Below are 14,886 nucleotides of genomic sequence, written 5' to 3' on the forward strand. Positions count from 1 at the left end.
CTTTACCTTTTTATGTATTTTTTATCATCCTTCTGATCAAGCCAGAATTTTTCTGGAAGTGATTTTTTAGACAAATAATATCTTTGCAATATTAAGGAAACCTCTAGGTTATATTAAAGTCATACTTTTACATGAATTATATAAAATAATCAGACTCCAGGACATCACACTAGAATTCAAGCTAAAATTAAACCTCTTCAAAATTCTTTTCATTATAAAAATCCCTTTATAAAAATGTTTATACTTCACAGGAGTTCTAAATTTGTTACGTCTGAAATCACGTAACATAAATTGCTTGCTATGTAAATGGTAGTTTCTCTTACACTTCCCTTTTTGAAACAGCTAAAAGAAATACACTTAATGTTGAAATCTTTTTTTCTAAATTATGAAAATAATAATAGATAAATGTGATTGGTGTTCCAAAGTAATTTGATTATATTTCCATATTTCTCAAGATAATAGGGAAAAAGAGTTGGAGGCAGGGCCGGAGTCCCACAGCAACCTCCAGGGGCTAAAGTCCAGGATTTAGCTGCTTCACTTCCATCCCAGCTCCCTGCTGATGGCCTGGGGAAAGCAGCACCAAACAGCACAACTGCTGGGGACCCCAACACCCAGAAGATACTGGCTTCCGGCTTCAGGCTAGCCAAGCAAGACAGACGGTCTCCCGTGCTGTGTGATCCTTTCAAATAACTAAATCTTTCTTTCCAAAGAGTTGTTTATTTTTATTGGAAAGTCAAATTCACAGAAGTCAGAGAAAAAGATATTCTGTCCGATGCTTCGCCTTCCAAATGGTCACAATGGCCAGAGCTAAGCCAATCTGAAGCCAGGAGCCAGGAGCCTCTTCTGGGTGTCCCATGTGGGCACAGGATTTCAAGGCTTTGGGCGCATCCTCTACTGCCTTCCTAGGCCACAAGCAGGCAACTGGATGGGAAAGGGAGCAGCTGGGACACGAGCTGGTGTCCGTATGGGATCCTGGCTACTCCAGGCCCAAAAAGTAAATCTTTTTTTTTTTTTTCGCAAAGTCAGATACACAGAGAGGAGAAGAGACAGAGAGAAAGATCTTCTGTTCGATGATTCACTCCTCAAGTGACCACAATGGCCAGTGCTGCAATCTGAAGCCAGGAGCCAGGAGCTTCTTTCGGGTCTCCCACATGGGTGCAGGGTCCCAAGGCTTTGGGCCATCCTCCACAAACAGAGAGCTGGATAGGAAGCGGGGATACTGGGATTAGAACCGGCGCCCATATGGGATCCCAGTGCGTTCAAGAAGAGGACTTAGCTGCTAGGCCCCCGTGCCAGGCCCCCAATAAGTAAATCTTAAAAAACAAAAACAAAAATAAAAACAAAAGTTCAGGGCTCTTCTCTAATCTAATAAAAATACAAACACTTGGATTAAATGTCTTAAGGAACCTCCTACTCAGTTTTTGAAATTAGCCAACTGTAATACTTTTAAATTAGTTTAGAATATTCATGGTTTAGCAAATATTTACTGACTGTACATAGTATATATGTCAAGTGCTATGCTAAGTGCTGGATACTACAGAAAAAGTTACAAAACAACTGTATTTTCTAAATGGTGAAATGTTAACTCTTCTCCTCATTGTTTCTACATGTGAAAGTGAGATCATTTTGTTCAATCATCTTTCATTGTACATACTGAAAACTGTATTCCAAAGAAGTAAAACTGGGTGCCCCACGCAGTAGCCTAGTGGCTAAAGTCCTCGCCTTGCACACCCAGGATCCCATGTGGATGCCGGTTCATATCCCGGCTGTTCCACTTCCCATCTAGCTCCCTGTTTGTGGTCTGAGAGAGCAGCTGAGGATGGTCCAAAACCTTGGGACTCTGTACCTGCATGGGAGACTAGAAAGAAGCTCCTGGCTCCTGGTTTCAGATATACTCAGCTCCTGCGGTTGCAGCTACTTTGGGAGTGAACCAGCAGATGGAAGACCTTTCTGTTTCTCCTTCACTCTGTAAAAATCTGACTTTCCAATAAAAATCAATAAATCTTAAAAAAACACCCCCCTTTGTTTTCCTCCCTGGCTGCATGAGGGTCTACCACCATAATTAATGACACAGTCACCGTCCAAACCAGGAAGTTCATGACTAACCGACTACTTCAGAGGAAACAAACGGTCAACCATCACCCTGGGAAGGCAACTGTGCCCAACACAGAAATCCGGTAGAAGCTAGCCAAAAAGTACAAGACCACACCCAATGTCATCTTCATGTTGGATTTCTAACTCACTTCAGTGGTGGCAAGGCAACAGGCTTTGACATGATGTAGGATTCCTTGGATTATGCCAAGAAAAATGAACCCAAACACAGACTCCCAAGACATGGCCTGTATAAGAAGAAAAAGATCTCAAGGAAACAGCAGGAGTGGAAAAACAGGAGGAAAAAGTTCCTGGGAACTGCCAAGGCCAACGGTGGTGCTGGCAAAAAGCTGAAGGAGCAAAGACTTTGCAGTGATTATCTGCAGAGATTTGTGGGTTTTTCGTGGGAATGAATAAACTGTAATAAAAAAAAAAAAAACAAAAAAAAAAAAAAAAAAAAAAAAAAGAGAGAGAGAGAGAACTTATGCATACTCTAATTCTGTATCCTTGTGCAAATTAACATCTCTGGGTTTCAGTTTATACAACTTAAAAATGGAAGCCTAAACTTAAGGTTCTGAGTTAAAAGTTCCGTAATTTCTACTAAAAATTCAGTACTACAGAAAGTTGGCTGACAACAGAAAACTTAAAAATAGTGAATCAGATTTTAGGCTTAGAAGTGAAACAGAATGATAATCTTTTTTGCACAGACATATGCGTATGGTATAATATGACAGTTACTAGCAAATAACAACAACCTCTTTTTTAATTTTATATAAAAATTTATATTTTTAATCATGAAAACTCCAGTTTCTCGTAACATTAAAGGATACTCTTCTTCCAATAACATTTTCTCAATGACAGCTCTGTTCTCTTCACTGATGGTACTATCCAGAGTCCAAGGCTATTAACAAAAGGAACATATTATTTACTCAATGCTTTTGAAATTCTTTTATGTTCTACTAAATAAAAACAGAAAATATGATATAAATAAGAACAGCAACCGTTTTGCTAAGCACAGACATCTCTGATTTCCTAACACCCACAGCTAGGCAGTAACACTTCACAGATGCCAGCACTGCTAGTATTTTAAGACAAGGAGCAGAGACCACTCATTCTACTGGACTGTAACTCTCTCACTCCAACTCACCATGAAGTAACAATGATTAGCATATTTGAGAAACTACTGGATGTCAGGTGTTTCACTAAATAGCTACCTATTTCTAAAGCTTATCACAATTCTCCCACCCACCGTCACCTCACCCTCGGTCTCAGCCACAATCTTTCTGTTAGAGGATATACTGATTTTCAACTCAATTTTCAGCTCATGTCTCATCTCCATGCTCTAAATCATTATATTCTACCATCCTTTCAAGAGTTCCACTGGCTTCTTAAATTTAATATGAAGAAAACTAACAATAACATAGCTCAACCAACTCTCTCTGCTTTTCCAACTTGATACAAGGCACTATTGGTCATTATGTCACTATATCTATAAATCCGGGAATTACTGTAGGTTCCTTCCATTTTCTTCAGCCTCCATACCCAAGCTACCAACAGTTCTACTTTCAAAGTACAATTCAAATCTGTTCATTTCTATTTCTTCTGTTACACCTCAAGCCAAGTCACCATCATCAAATCTTGCTTAGGACTGCAAATGTTTCCAATCTTGTCTCTTTGATTCGAATCTAATCTTCATCACAGCATCCAACACAAAAATTCCGTAAGAATGAAGTAATTCATCTGTATTAAACTTCTCAAACAATATTTCGATGAGCTGCCAATGAACTTACAATAAATTTAAACTCTTTAACATGATCCAACCTATAAGCATTTACAGTAGAGCTCTTACTTTTCCTTTCTCCATCCTTGACACATGTTGTCACTCTCCTCTTTCTACAGTACCCTAGACACAGGCCTTCAAACACAGCTTTTACACTTGCTGTTCCTTCTTCCTAGAATCCTTTTTCTGATCTCTTCACATACCTGCCCTTGCTTCCCAGCATTTTTCAACTTCGCTGTTATCTCCACTGACAACTCCACCTAAGGCATTTTCCCACCCTGGGTTTCTCAGCCAGCATCATGCTTACTTCCCCCAAAACTATCATCAGTTTGTCCTACTGACTCAACCAGAACATGAACTCCTTTAGGGCAAGACTATGTCTGTCTTCATTATACTTGCATCCCTAGCCTGGTTGTCAGTCTGGCACACTGCAGTACTCAATATGTAACTGCTAGAACTGTGATAAATCTCTACTTTGATGTGAAGACACTGAAACTCATGAATCCGAGACGTGCTACAGTACAGATTTGTGCCTAAATCCAGGTAGCTCCAAAGTTGTTTCTTAACAGCCATTTTTCAAAGTCAAAAGAAGAGAATTCTGCTTTTAAAGTAAGAAATACATTCCAACACGTAAGTGTAAGGACTTCTGAGAAATAGCACTAAGTAAAAAGAAAGAAGAGGCACTCTTGGCAATGAGTAACAACTTAGAGCGGGTGACACTTTCACAAAGTACTTACAATAAGGCCGTTTTCATTTCTCCACGATGAATCAAGAAAGTGATCTTGTTGTACAGCCAATGCTGTATTTTCTTCACTTCTGTGACAATTAAGAAAACAGGCATAAAGGCGGTATTGTGTCAGCTAACGAACATAGTTCACACAGCATGAGGACTGGCAGACTGTAGATGTGAGACAGATATTTGGTCCCTTTCTCTCCTTAGCAAGCACATTTAGCACTGCAGAAATGTCTGCTCCATATCTTTGGCCTGTGAAATATGTAGCAGCTTTACATACACTAACGAAACTGCAAAACATCAAGACTGACTACTTACAATTTCTTGAGAAGAATATTTCAGAGTAGCAAACCACAATATGTTTATTGAACCAATACTCTAGTTTTGACTAAGGAGTATCCATACATACTAGGAGCTTGTTTAGTTTTATGTATTCATGAGGAATCAAGCTCTGTTCATTCTCTTACTCCTTTTACTGAATAAGAAAATGGGCTGGCTGGTCATGTGTGTGTGGGCCCAACCTATGCTACAATCCAATGTAGCATTCTGTTTTTGTGTGCTTCAGGTCATACATTTCCTAATTACCCAGTTATCTAGACTTAGTCTAGTAGAGTAATATTATACCTAAGACTGTGAAAACCTATCAATAGATTTATACATTTGAATTTTAAATAGTCCGAGAGCAGCTATGATGACTGTATGGTCAGTGGTTTACTTGCCACGACGAACTGTCAGCAGTAATTTCTCTAAATTACTGACAGCAGAAAGATTTAAATTGAACTGTAAACTCTGATCTGAGAAAGGCTAACTGGAAGGCAAAATCAAGGAGTCTAAGACTCACATCAGCAGAAGGAAGCCTCTGCTCAAAGAACCAAGTCTGCCAAGTAGAGGTGCAACTACTATAATTGTACATTCATTACAAAAATATTTTCATATACTATTCTTCAGTAAAAATGATTAGCAACTTCCATATTCTGGTATATGCATACAAACACTGACATGAATCCTCAATTATCACACACTGACACCTACGGCCTGTAATCATCTTTCCTCACAAATCTGCTATTCTTGCACTGTTCTAATGTTCTCAGGTAATGAATGGCACTTCCATCTCCAGTCAGAGGCCCAAGTCAGAGAGCCAAGCCTGCTCCTTTCTTCTTCATGATTCACAGTTGGCTGCTAATTCTGCCGTTTCTCCCTTTCAAATCCTACCACCTCCCTACTCACCTCCGAGGTCCCATCACTTCAGACCTTATGATTTCCCTGCATGAGTGTAAGACAGTTGACCATTCACCTTCCCTCCTTTTTTACCTCTCTACTTCCTGCCGCTAACACACTTACACACAGTGTACTGTCACATCCAACATGAACACAAGTTCTAGTAAAGCAGCAACTGGGTTCTGACTTTATATACCCAGGGCTTGGCAGCCAAATTTTTTATACTGTTCTTTTATTCTCAGTCATTTGAGAGATAGCGAGGGAATAAGGGAAAGACAGAGAGGAGGAAAGAAGGAAAGGGAAGGGACTGTTAAAGGGAGAGAGGAAGAGAAAAACAATAGGGTTCACCCATTAATTCACTCTCTGACAGTTGCAAGAGCTAGGCGTAGGTCAGGCTGAAGTCAGGAGCAAGGAGCCTCATCCAGATCTTGCACGTGGGTGGCCATGACCTAGTACCTGAACCATCCTCTGCGGCCTCCTAGAGTACACACTAGAAGGAAGCTGGGTCACAAAAGCAGGAGTGATGTGACCCCATTCACATTCACACTGAGATGAGATGTGGCCATCCTAGGTGGCAGATTAAAGTGAGGACATGTTTAATGACGTGAACCAGGTAGGAAAGGCATGAGCACATAGTTCTCCAGCATTTAAGGAACGAGGACTCCATCTATTTATATTAAACAACTGGCGAATAGAGGAAATAATACGAGATTTATATAAAACAAATTGCAAGAGGGTCAAAGTAATTGAGGAGTAAAGGGAAAACAATTACAAAAACACTGTAGAGAGGTGACAGTAACTTAGCCCTAGGGAATGAGCGATATAACAAGATGAGTGAATATACATAAAAGGATATGCAGACAGAATCAACAGGCCCCTAATCATCAACAGGATGAGGGATGAAGCTTGGATCTGTCCTAGGTGACTAGCTGGATGCTGGTAGGACATAAGGAATCAAGGAAGCACAGACATGTTTGGTGAGCAAAGTTGAGAGCTGAGATGCTCGTGTGAAGTCCAAGTGCACACAGATTCAGAAAACTGGGCAAATGAATCTGAAGCTAAGAAGAAAGATATGGGTTGGTGCAAGATCAGGGAAATACCAGCACATATTACACAGAACTTAGGAAAATTATCAGTTTCATTGGCAAAAAAAAAAAAAAAAAAAAAAAAAAAGAAGAATAAAAGAAAAAAAAAGGGGGGGGCACTCACCAGCAAAATTTCAATGGCTCAATCTAACAGAATGGTTTCACCAGGAATTGTGTGGGCAGTAGACACAACTCCTACAGAAGGCCCCTTGCAATGCCCTGAATTTTAAGAACAAGCCAAAGGAAAGAGGATGGGATTGGTAGTAGCAAGACACTCAAAGTTCAAATGCTATATTAAGATTTCTTTATTTTTACTGGAAAGGCAGATTTGTGGAGAGGAGAGAAACAAAGATCTTCCATTTGCTGGTTCACTCCCTAAATGGTCACAACAGTTGGAGCTGAGCTCATCTGATGCCAGAAGGCAGGGGCTGTTTCTGAGTCTCCCACATGGGTACAGGATCCCAGGGCTTTGGGCCATCCTCTGCTGCTTTCCCAGGCTACAAGAATGGAGCTGAATGGGAAGTGGAGCACTGGGACATGAACCAGAGCCTTTATGGGATGCCAGTGTTCACATGTGGACAATTAGCAATTGAGCCATTGTGCTGGCCCCTAAAATGCTATTTTTTAGTCACTGATATCTAGCATTTAGCAAGTATGTAGAGGAAGCATGTTATAAATCAATCCTCATAGGTTCCAAAGACACTATCACCAGCTATAACTATACACTTCACCGGGACCACTCACACTAAATTCCATAGGATTGGAGTCCCAACACTTTGAGCACCATTCATCAGAACATAATCTCATTGATACTCCTGGGAGCTGCTTAGGCAATGGGTATACTCATCAGAACTATAATCATCTTTGTATGACACTAAGATGACCACTGCCACCATAAAACAAAAAAATGAAAAAGGGAGAGAAAAATTAAATAAACCCCAGAAGAGGCAAGCAGCCAGCATCCTAAGATAATCTTTAGAATTTTTTTTAAGATTTTTATTTGAAAAGCAGATTTACAGAGAAGGAGTGACAAGAATGAGCAGTCAATATTCTAGGTTCCAGTTCACTCTCCAGATGGTTTCAAGGTCCAAAGCTGAGCTTCTCCCCGGTCTCCCAGGGAGGTGTCTGGGCCCAAGCACTTGATCCATTCTCCACTGCTTTCCCAAGCCATAAGCAGGGAGCTGGATCAGAAATGGGACAGCCAGGACCCAAATCAGTGTCCATACAGGATGCTTACGTTGCCAATGGAGGATTAGCCTATTACGCCACTGTGCCAACCCCAACCTTTAGAAATTTTAAGAAGAGAACTCACTTGTTTTCTGAACTGCAGATAAATATCCTGCCTGCCATAGCTTGTTGATTAGTTGTGAAATATAAATTATATGAAACATGCAAAAACATTTAATCACAATTTAAACACTATATTATATGAACAATTATTCTTATTAGAGGCTTGGATTCTTTTGCCTGAAGATTTGAGGGAGGGACCCAGCACGGTAGCTTACTAGCTAAAGTCCTTGCCTTATATATGCCAGGATCCCATATGGGCGCCAGTCTAATCCCGGCAGCCTCACTTCCCATCCAGCTCCCTGCCTGTGGCCTGGGAAAGCAGCAGAGGACGGTCCAAAATCTTGGGATCCTGCATCCACCTGGGAGACCCAGATGAAGCTCCTGGTCCCTGGCATCAGATCGGCTCAACTCCAGCCATTGAGGCCGCTAGGGGAGTGAATCAATGGATGGAAGATCTTCCTCTCCTCCTCTCTGAATATGACTTTCCAATAAAGTTAATCTTAAAAGAAAAAAAAAAAAGAAATCTCAGTGAGATTTACAGATGGCTGTAAGAGTTTAATTACTTTCCTAATACAATGCTTTGGCACTGCAGACACTTTTTGCTCCTTGGAGCACTTAGAGTACTCCTAATCAGAGACGCAGAAATCTGGCTGTGTTATAGGAAGCTGCCTCTTTAAACCTCAAAAATGGCCTAATACTGGGCAACTTCATATGGTTCACAGTTCCAACAAGTTGATAATTTTATAAGCAACATAGCTGGCAGCACTTAGACGCTGTTTTACGATGCCCACCTAGTGCAAGTTCATTAATGAAAACAACTCATTGCTTACAGAAGCAAACAAAGAGTTGTTTTAAACTGCATGAGCCTACTTAGCAGGGATCGGCGGCGTTCAGCACATTGTGGTTCCTAACTGGGCCTTCACCTCCCTTACTGGTAACGTGTTGGAAATGCACACAGAGTGCCTGCCGCCTGTTAATTACTTCATTTGGTCAACAACAACATTCTGGGATACGTTTTCCTCTCAATGTCAATGCATGGTCCTGAACTCTGACAAAGTAGATTCCTTGTCCAAGGTCACGCCGTTAAGCCCAGCACAGACAGAGGCAAAATCCTGAAACGTCAAACTCTTCAAAGCCGGTTCTCTCTCTTTTAAGCAGCGTCTCACAAAGTTTCTAACAGCTCTCTCAGTGGAAGAAGGAAGAAACGACTCGTCCAAGATCACAGGGGTTGTCAACCGCGGAACAAGAACCGCTGAGCTAGCTCCCGTGCGGTGGCCGGCCTCGCTGCACGGATTAGGGGCGCTTCTGGGGAGATGCTGAGGCAGAGGGAGCCAGTGCAATGCGCTAAACTGCACGCTCACCCCACTGCGGCTCAAGTTCAGAGCTGTCCCGATAGTTGGGTGCGCCAGGCCCCCGGTGACCAGGCACCGGACAAACCCGATGGCACAGGCGGCGCGGCTCCGTACGGCCGCCAGGAGACCCTGGCCCTGCACTGTGTTCTGTTTCCCTCTCTCTTGCCGGACCTGTGGCTCCCAGGGCCCTCGCCTCCGCGCCCAGCCCAGCCCCGGCGAGACCCAGGCTTGACGCCTTACCCCAGGTGTGTCGCCGCGGCCGCGACATCCCCTTCCACATCCACATCCGCCTCCTCGGCCGCCATGTTGAGCCCTGACCCCGTCAGTCCTCCCCAGTAATCTCGCGAGAGGTGGAGAGCCGGGGGGGCGGGGGGGACAGGGCCGAAGGCGTCACGGGGCGGGGCGGAAGCCGCTTGGGAGGCGGGCTTCCGCAGGAAGGGCGGTCTCCTTGGTGGGCGGGGGCGCAGTCCTGCCGGGATCGTTGACGTTGTGAATTCTCTGCTGAATTTAGAGTAGGGTTAACGATCGTTAGAAACATGTAGAAAGGCCAGCTTCGCGAGATAAAGGTAGAATGAAAGTGCCTGTGACTGAGCTTGACAGCAGGGTGAGGAACCTGACAGGGCCGCCAGGGTAGACCGAGGGAGAGCGGTGCCTGAGCCGGAAAGGTGTACCGCCATCGGGACGCTGTCCTGCAGTGCAACTCGGAGACTGCCCAGGTCCACTGCTGGGCATCACTGCGCATAGAATTCAAGATGCCCCGAGTCACTTGTTTGTCCACGGAGAGGATAGTTTGAAGTACTCCCGAACCCAACCTGCCCCCTGCCTCCCCGCACACCCATGTATACCCCACACCATGCTCTGGGCTAGTTAGCTTGATGTGAAACCGGCTCCCTCAGTGTTTGGCTAACCTCACGCTGCAGGGTGATGATAGAACCTCAAATTCTAGTACACTCCAGAGGCTTAGAATGGTACATTAAATGTTCTGTTCTGCAGAACTGCAACCCTGGATTTTGCTGCAAGACCCATTTTTATCCTCAGGCAGTTTGGAAGCAGAATCAGTTACTGTGTTAGAAATACTTGTTGCGAGCCCGGCAGCGTGGCCTAGTGGCTAAAGTCCTAGCCTTGAACACACTGGGATCCCATATGGGCGCCGGTTCTAATCCTGACAGTCCTGCTTCCCATCCAGCTCCCTGCTTGTGGCCTGAAAAAGCAGTCGAGGATGGCCCAAAGCCTTGGGACCCTGTACCCACGTGGAAGACCCATAAGAGCCCCTGGCTTCTGGCTTCAGATTGGCTCAGCTTCAGCGGATGTGGCCACTTAGGGAGTGAATCATCAAACAGAAGATCTTTCTGTCTCTCCTTCTCTCTATATATGTATATATCTGACTGCAATAAAAGTAAAATAAATCTTTTTTAGAAATAAACAAAACCAAAAATAAATTTTAAAAAACACAAAATTTTGAAGTTGGAACCTCTACATACTGAGAAAAAAAGGAAGTGATCTCGGGCCTGGAGCAAGAGCCTAGCAGCTGAAGTATTCACCTTGAATACGCACTGGGATCCCATGTGAGTGCTGGTTCTAATCCCAGTGGCCCCACTTCCCATCCAGCTCCCTGCTTGTGGCCTGGGAAAGCAGTCGAGGACAGCCCAAAGCCTTGGGATCCTGCACCCGCATGGGAGACCCAGGAGAGCTCCGGGCTCCTGGCTTCAGACTGGCTCAGTTTCCACTGTTGTGGTCACTTGCGGAGTGAATCAATGGATGAAAAATCTTCCTCTCTGTCTCTCTTCTCTCCGTATATCTGACTTTGTAATAAAAATAAATAAATATTAAAAAAGGAAAGTGATCTTGACTGGAAAATCATGCTCATTGAAATAAGACAACCTCAATCTTTCTAACATTTATTTAAAAATTAGAGCTAGAGAGGCAGAGGTTGAGAGGGAGAGAATATCCATTCTTGGCTTCACTGTCCCAGTGGTCACAACTGCAGACATGGTTCCAGAACAAAGCCAGGAGCCAAGAGCATCCTCCCAGATCCCCTTAGGGATGCAGGGACCAAGGACTTTGGACTGCTCTCTGATGCTTTTCCAGCCTACCATCAGGAGCTAGATTGTTATGTGCAGGGATTGGAAGTGGAGCAAACAGGTCACCATTCCACAGTCCCAACTCCTGTAAGTTTCCTAAGTGTGCTTCAAGTAGCCCATGTCACCCTTTTTTTTTTTGAGAAAAAGATGAACTGACAGGCCCAGTGCGGTAGCCTCGCGGCTAAAGTCTTCAACTTGCACACGCTGGGATCCCATATGGACACCAGTTCTAAGCCCAGCAGCCTCGCTTCCCATTCAGTTTCCTGCTTTTGGCCCACATGCACAGGTAAGATCCGCAGGGCGGGGAGCAGGAGAGCCTGATAGGGGAGCAGTAAGGACTCCCCTGCTGGGCCACTGTTCTTGAGCGTGAGAACTGGGGCTGGTAGTGGACCAGGCTGGAAATGGGCTAAAATACTCATTGGTCTGCATGTGAGCTAGGAGGGCTGGGCTGAGCAGCTGTGTTCACTGGTGCATCCATGAGCCAGAGTGAATTAGGCTAGTAGAGCTTTAACATAGCAGTAGCTGGCAAGTGCTGGGGATGGGGGCAGGTCTTGTCAAGCTAAACTGCAGAATCACCTGGAAAGTGCAAGATCCAGGACTGGGAGTAGACCTTGTAGGGAAACTATTGGTACCTCTCTAATGGGCTGCAGCTGTTACGGTGAACATGAGAACCAGGGCTGGGGTGAACCTGGCTGGATAAGTGGTGGCACCTGCCAGCATAAGTGTGGGTTGGATAGTGGGGTTGGTAGGCTGAGTGAGGTGAGGCTGCAACACCCACTGCTGTGTATAAAAGCTGAACAGGATGCAGGACAGACTAAGCCAGTCTGCTGCATATACCAGCATGTGTAGGAACCAGGGCTAGGGGCGGGTCTGGTGGGTATTATTGGGGGGTTCTCTGGGATGCAGTTCACACTGGTAAACATGAGGACTGAGTGTGTGGTGGGTGGGATTGGACTCAGCAGCAGTATCCATAGGTTTGTGTAAGAGATGGAGCTGGAGATAGAACTGATCTAGCAACCGCAACCACCTGTGATGTATAGGCTGATGTGGGTGATGGACTGAGTCAGACCCTGTATTGGGTAGCATTCATGCAAGTCAGGTTTTGGGTCACCTTAGATGAGGTTCATTTGGGAATTCCGTCCCCTCCTCAACTGAACTGCTGGATTCAGAACTCCAACCACGGAGAGAATCGCAGGATCTATTGTGACTGTGGAGTGCATGTGTGAACTGGGCCTCCTTAGTTGCTAAAGATGGTGCAGTGGACAGCCTGTCCAAATGCACATGGGGGATAAGGCAGTCCACTGGGGACTGCAGAGGTCATCTAGTACCATAGCAGATGGTGGAGGACAACTCTCCCACACAAGTGTTGACAGCAGGTAACTAGGCAAATGGAGACTCTAAGGTGGACTGTGTCAGTCAATGGACCTTGGAAGCATTTCCTCGTTCTTGGAGCAATGAAATCAATAGTGTTTCAGAACCATCTAAACCACTCGAGTAGAACCCTTGGAGCATGCTTCACCTCAGGGACCTTGGGAAGACACCGGGTGGACATTTCCCATTCCTGGATACAGTTAGAACACTTGTCGTGGCTTCTCCCCTTCCTCCCTCCCTTCTGAAGATTCAGGAAGAAAAGGGAAATTAGAAACAATGATCTCATCTAATTTCCTTTATTCCTTGACTCTTCCCACCCTAATCAGTGGCTCACATGGGCATGTATATTTCTTAACTATGTAAATATCATTAAAAATAATAATAAGTAGTAATTGAAATTCTGGTTTCTTTGGGATTTTTAAAAAAAAATCTTATTTACTTTTATTGAAAAGTCAGATGTACAGAGAGGAGGAAAGACAGAAAGGAACATCTGTTTGATGATTCACTCCCCAACTGACCACAATGAATGAAGCTGCGCCAATTTGAAGGCAGGAACTAGGAGCCAGGAATCTGGAGCCTCTTCTGGGTCTCCCACATAATTCAGGATCCCAGGGCTTTGGGCCGTGCTCAGCTGCTTTCCCAGGCCACAAGCAGGGAGCTGAATGGGAAGTGGAGCTGCTGGGATTAGATCCGGTGCCCATATAACATCCCAGCATATGCAAGGCAATGACATAAGCTGCTAGGCTATTGTACCAGGCCCCCCTTTAAAGTCTGAACAGAGTAGAAATTATGCCTTGAAGGTAAACTTTTGTGTGGGAGTCACCAATTCCTTTCCTGTCACTTTCAGTACATGCTCTGTCCCCTGTTGATCCTAATCAAATCATCTGGAGATGCCTTACTTGTAAATCCTCATGGATGCTGGAAGGGAAGCATTCCATGAATAAGATATCTGCCTCCTAATATTTCAACTACATTCTATTTGAATCCATTGGGGAGACAGCTTACTCATTTTTGTTCTCAATTTCTAGTGAAAAAAAGATCACTTCATTTTTATTGAAAAAAGTACAATGTCAATATTAATCCATAATAGGCTGTCATGTTAGCATCCATGCTAATTTGCTCAGATTTGTAAAGTGCTTTAAAAGCAGGAAGTGTCAAACAACAACTCCTAATGTTATTATGTTATGATCTGAACTGTCAGCTAAATGATTGCCAGGGATTCGAAAGATTTTCCATTTAAAAAATACAATAGCCGAAGAAGAGTCTGAGGAAAATCACTTTAAGTAGGTAGAGGTGAGATAATAGATGAACGCAGACGTAGACTTACAGGCTAAACTTGGCAGGCTTTGAGCATGGCCTGAATTGTTCCAGGAAAGCAAGCTGCATTTTATTCTTTTTTCCTTTCCCAATTCCCTGAAATCACATAAGGTAGCTACTGAAAAAGCTGTTCTCAATATGTAGTAAGGAAAGTCTGCCAATGTGCTTCTTACATTTTAATTACACTAATGCAACATCCATCTGACATTATTTGGAAGGGAAAGAAAAGATGCCAGCATTAATGGGTTCCCACTGTGTGCCAGACATTTTACATACATTATTTCTCCACAGCTAGGCAACATCCCTTTGAAATAAGAACTGATAGTAACCAAGGCTCAGAAAAGTTAAGTGGTTTACAGAATGAAGCATCTTTTCATTGTGCAATGCTTTCTAAGATTGGGTACCAATAGCATAGTCATTCAGAGCACGTCTTTTCCTTTCAGCAGTAGTTGTCGTGTTTCTCTTCCAATGCTGCAAATAGATGGACAGACCTGGATAGCATGCCATCCATGAAGCCAAATAAAATTATTTGATCATTGAACATTGCTATTGCAAAACAGGGGAATGA

At 43.8% G+C, this 14,886-nt stretch overlaps 1 protein-coding gene and 1 pseudogene across 2 annotated transcripts in view; one reads left to right on the forward strand and one right to left on the reverse strand.

Annotated features, from left to right (window-relative positions):
- Positions 1 to 9,899, reverse strand: part of MYSM1 (Myb like, SWIRM and MPN domains 1) — a 49,042-nt gene extending 39,143 nt beyond the window's left edge. For both annotated transcript variants that reach the window (XM_058656813.1, XM_012928003.3), the window contains exons 1-4: positions 9,790 to 9,899; positions 4,609 to 4,687; positions 2,922 to 2,992; positions 7 to 81 (exon numbers count right to left, since the gene is read on the reverse strand). In XM_058656813.1, coding sequence (XP_058512796.1) covers positions 7 to 81; positions 2,922 to 2,992; positions 4,609 to 4,687; positions 9,790 to 9,854 — 290 coding nt within the window. In that variant the 5' untranslated portion in view covers positions 9,855 to 9,899. The remainder of the gene's footprint in view (positions 1 to 6; positions 82 to 2,921; positions 2,993 to 4,608; positions 4,688 to 9,789) is intronic.
- LOC131478278 (small ribosomal subunit protein eS24-like) lies at positions 2,050 to 2,514 on the forward strand (annotated as a pseudogene).
- Positions 9,900 to 14,886: the final 4,987 nt, after the last annotated feature.

Source organism: Ochotona princeps, chromosome 2 (genome assembly GCF_030435755.1).
Source record: "Ochotona princeps isolate mOchPri1 chromosome 2, mOchPri1.hap1, whole genome shotgun sequence".
Lineage (NCBI taxonomy): Eukaryota > Metazoa > Chordata > Mammalia > Lagomorpha > Ochotonidae > Ochotona > Ochotona princeps.